The 4680-nt window shown below is 45.5% G+C and overlaps 1 protein-coding gene across 1 annotated transcript; it reads left to right on the top strand.

The window, feature by feature from the left end:
• Positions 1–317: 317 nt before the first annotated feature.
• CHST14 (carbohydrate sulfotransferase 14) lies at positions 318–3636 on the top strand. The gene has a single exon (XM_068251673.1). It carries the CDS (start codon positions 605–607, stop codon positions 1724–1726), a length of 1122 nt encoding a protein of 373 aa, XP_068107774.1. The 5' UTR covers positions 318–604; the 3' UTR covers positions 1727–3636.
• Positions 3637–4680: the final 1044 nt, after the last annotated feature.

The following is a 4680-nucleotide window of genomic DNA, read 5'->3' as shown; positions in this document are numbered from 1 at the left end:
TGGTGGGCGATTTAAAAAAATGCCTGCAGTGTGTGTGAATGAGCCCTAACTGCATTTTTCTCGCTGCACAGACATCAATTCTTGTTGGCAGCCCTCCTCAAGTCACTCGCATACAGAACAGTCTGCAGAGCTGCCAAGACAAGCAGCGGCGGGAACATCCCGGCAGAAGGGATAATGGTGTTGTGCGCTCAGGAGCAGGTCTAGCGGTACTTCAGTTCATTCCCTCTACGAGGAGAATCCACTCCTCCGCCCCCTCCAGTTGTTGCGTGTGATGTGATGTGCAGACATTCAGCAGCACCAACACATCCTCTCCCGGCCTCGGTGCTGTCACGTGACCATGACGCCTTCCCCGGGCCTGTCTGTGTGTGTGGCGGGGATGATGGACAGGCAGAGGCGCTGCCGCTAGACGGGGTATCGCCGGGACAGCGCGCTCTGTTCCCCGCAGACAGACAGTGAGCGGCGCTGCTTATGCTGGCAGGGAAGATGAGTCCGCCGAGCCGCTGCTGAGCCTGGAAGTATGCAGGCCACTGTGGAAGCGCCTTACTGATGGTGGCAGCTGGAGGAAGAGCGCCATCCAGAGCACAAGCTGCTTCTGCTTAGTGCCATGTTTCCTCACCCCCTCCACCAGCTTCCTCAAGGCTTCCAGATGGGGTCAGAAGGTCACCTGAATGGAGTTTCCCCAACCATGAGAAGAATCCCCTGTCACCCCTTGTCTCGCCCCCGGGGCAGCAGCAGCACCTTCTTGCCCTCCATGCTGATGTTTGGGGTGATTGTGGCATCTGGGGGGCTACTGCTAATGATTGAGAGGGGTATCCTGGCAGATGTGAAGACCCCTCCTCCACGGGGAGATCTGGCCTGGCGAACGCACAGGTCACTGGTGCACAGGGAAGGGGACGTGGAGCAGCAGATCCTGCAGGACATCAGAAACAGGACCATGAGAAGCATGTGCAGCCAAAAGAATGTGGCCCGTAGCCTGTGGGAATTGCCCCCCAGTCAGCGCCGGACTGCACTCAAACACATCATTGTCAATGACAAGTACAAGTTCCTTTACTGCTATGTGCCCAAAGTGGCCTGTTCTAACTGGAAGAGGCTCCTCAAGGTGCTGGATGGCCACCTGGAGAGTGTGGATGTCAAGCTGAAAATGGACCATAAAAGTGACCTGGTCTTCTTATCAGACCTGTCTGTGGAGCAAATCAACCAACGCCTGAAGAATTACTTCAAGTTTATGTTTGTCAGGGACCCAATGGAGAGGCTTCTGTCTGCATACAGGAACAAGTTTGGGGAGATAAAGGAATACCAACAGAGATATGGGTTGGAAATAGTTAAGAGGTACAGGAAGAACCCAGAAATGTCTAAGGGGGATGATGTAACTTTCTCAGAGTTCCTCCAGTATTTGCTGGATGAGGACGTGGAGAAGATGAACGAACACTGGATGCCCATCTATAACCTGTGTCAACCCTGCGCTGTGCACTATGATTTTATAGGCTCCTATGAAAGACTGCAGGAGGATGCCAATGCTGTGCTGGAGGCCATACATGCCCCAGCGTATATACAGTTCCCAGAGAGACAAGCTTGGTATAAGCCTGTCACTAAAGAGACTTTACATTACTTTCTATGCAATACACCAAGGGGGCTGATTAGAGAGCTTTTACCCAAGTACATCCTGGATTTCTCTCTGTATGCTTATCCACTACCTAATACGACGAGTGAATACTGTAGAAAGTAAGCTGGGTTGTATGTTTTAAGTGTATATGCTGCAGTTTAATCTGTTTGTATCTGTTTCAGGATTCATATGGAAAGTAACCCTCCATTTTATGTGTAGCTTTTTATTCTAGTTTCAGTGCATGTAAAGTTGTGTTGTGTCGCTCCAATTACCTTAAGCTATCAAACTAACCTGAGGACTGAACTGAATAACTTACTTTATGCTTAGTACACACAATGCAATTCTCCATCGGATTGACAGTCAAACCGATTATTTCCGACAGGTCCAATCTGATTTCTGATCATTTTTTCTGATCCATTGTGTATAGAAGTTGGTTGAACTCGATGGACGTATGTTTTATTTCAACCAAAATAACTATGTAAGAAAAACAAACGGAAATCAGATCGGACCTGTCGGAAATAATCATTTCGAATGTCAATCTGACGGAAAGTTGCATTGTGTGTACCAGGCATTAGTGAAATGCCACACGCTTACAGAGGACAGCACTTAGCAAACACGAAAGCACAGCAGCAGTCTTTAATGCTAGGTGCACACAATGAGATTTTCTGGCAGATTTACTGTCGGATTGATTATTTCCAACCTTTCCGATCGATTTTCCATAGCAGTGAACAGAAAATCGATCGGAAATCAGATCGGACATGTTGGAAGGAAATAATCAATCTGACAGTAAAAGTTTGTTCACACTATGAGTGTTTTTTTTTGTTTTTAGCACTTTTCTGAATAAATAAATTGAATAAATACATTGGGCTCGATTCACAAAAGGGTGCTAACTCAGCACACCTAAAAGCTTTTGTTGATCGCGCACAAAGTTTAGCGGTACTTGCGAAATGGTGCACCGGGTGCGACCAAACCGTTGCACCGGGTGCCCCCCGTAACGTCGCACCGTGCTACGTCTCAGGGGGCACCCAGTGCTACATTTCAGGCGCATGAAACTTTACACGTCTTAAAGGGCTTTAGGCGTGCTAAGGGGCTTTTAGGCATGCTAACTAAGTTAGCACCCTTTTCTGAATCAAGCCCATTGTATTTATTCATTTCCCGGTCAAAGAGTTCACTTCCTGAGTGACGTCAGGAAGTGAAAATCTTAATCGCTTACAAAAGTGCTTTTCTAAGGGAAAAGCACTCTTTAAATTGCTCAGTGCTTGCGATAGCGCTCTCTATAATAAATAATGTGAACAAAGCCTCAATGTGCGAGAAAATCTCATTGTGTGTACCTAGCATTAGAGCCTAGGTTCTCAACTTGTGATATGTGTCCCTTCAGGGCTACTTCTGATGGGTCCAGGTACTCAGGTTTGATGTACTTCAAGGTATAAAAAAGATTTAGCGTTTTAGAAAATGGTAACTCATATATAATCAGCACCATCAAATTAGAATTCTAGCTAATGAAAAGTACAGTAAAGTCGTAGATTGCAAGTAACTTGGTTCAAGAGTGCTTTGCAAGACGAGCGAACTTTTTTTTTAATGAAATTTTGACTTAAAAAACAACTGAAAACAGGGATTTGGAGGCTGCCATATTAATTTTATTTTAAGTCATACCAGTTGCCTGTCTATCCTGCTGATCCTCTGCCTCCAGTACTTTTAGCCATACACCCTGAACAAGCATGCAGCAGATCAGGGGGTTCTGACATTATTGTCAGATCTGACAAGATTAGCTACTACTGCAACCAAATAGATCAACAGGGCAGCCTGGCAACTGGCATTGCTACTGGGAGATAAATATGGCAGCCTCCTTGTTCTTCTCACTTCAGTTCAGTCCTTTAACAAGCAACATCTTGATATAAAAGCACAGAACATATATGTGCATCACGTCATCACAACTGAGCTGATGGCTCTTCTCCCTTTAACACTGCAGGATTGTACTTCAAGTGAACCAGAGATGAAGCATCCTCATGTATTTTACCATATATATCAGTGGGAACATTAGAGAAAACACCTTCCCTGCTCTCTGTTTCATTCTTTACTGCTCAGCCTGCCTGTTATCAGCCCTGATAAAATCCCAGACTGAGCATTCAGTCTGGCTTTGCTCAGGAATCATTATAGCCGAGTCTGTCTTCTCTGATGTCTTTTCAAGCCCAAGCCTGCCCCCTTCTGGCTCTGCTATAATGACTCCGCTATAATGATTCCTGAGCAAAGTCAGACTGACTGCTCAGTCAAAGATTTTATCAGGGCTAATAACAGGCAGGCTGAGCAGTGAAGAATGAAACAGAGAGCAGGGAAGGTGTTTTCTCTAATGGCCCACTGATATATATGGTAAAATACATGAGGGTGCTTCGTCTCTGGTTCACTTTAAAGTTAATCTGTAATTTCAGATGAGATACAAATCATATGCTTACATTGGGAGGGGGAAGTCTCTGGTTCCTAATGAAGCTTAAACGTCCTCCTTTGCCAGCCTAATCTAGTGCTAGGATCCCCGGCACAAAGCAAAACAATAACAATACCAGTGACCTGCCTGCATAGGGGCACTAGGTGCTCCAACAGAAATAGCTGAGCTCGATCGGATCCCTTCTACTACAAGCGCCTTCCCAGTACAGTGGACCCCGATAGGGCTCACCTATTTCTGATGGAGCCCTAGAGAAAGCCACTAGTGCACCAGCCCAGGAGCACTGACAAGTGGATTTTCAGGGGTCTAGCACTGGATATCCTCTGCTGAGGAGGAAGAGGGAAGCCTCTAGGATTCAGAAGCTTCCCCCTCCCGAGGTAGGTTCCCCCCTCAGTACACTTTTTCCCCTTCATATACATTTTAATGTGATTTTAGGGACTTTACAATGTCACATTTCAATGAAATCCTCAAAAGTAGGCAAAAGCAACTGTCCTTGGAGAAGTTCCTTGTTAAAACCTCACAAAAAAGATTGGGGTAAACCAAATAATTGCAATAATTCTGTTCATTATAGTGAAAGTCTTTTTTACATTTCTACTTTGTTTGTACAGTACTTTGTATTAATATTTTTTTATAAATGTTT

This window comes from Hyperolius riggenbachi, chromosome 9, assembly GCF_040937935.1.
Source record: "Hyperolius riggenbachi isolate aHypRig1 chromosome 9, aHypRig1.pri, whole genome shotgun sequence".
Lineage (NCBI taxonomy): Eukaryota > Metazoa > Chordata > Amphibia > Anura > Hyperoliidae > Hyperolius > Hyperolius riggenbachi.
The sequence above is the reverse complement of the archived record's forward strand: the minus strand, read 5'-3'. Positions and strand labels throughout refer to the sequence as shown.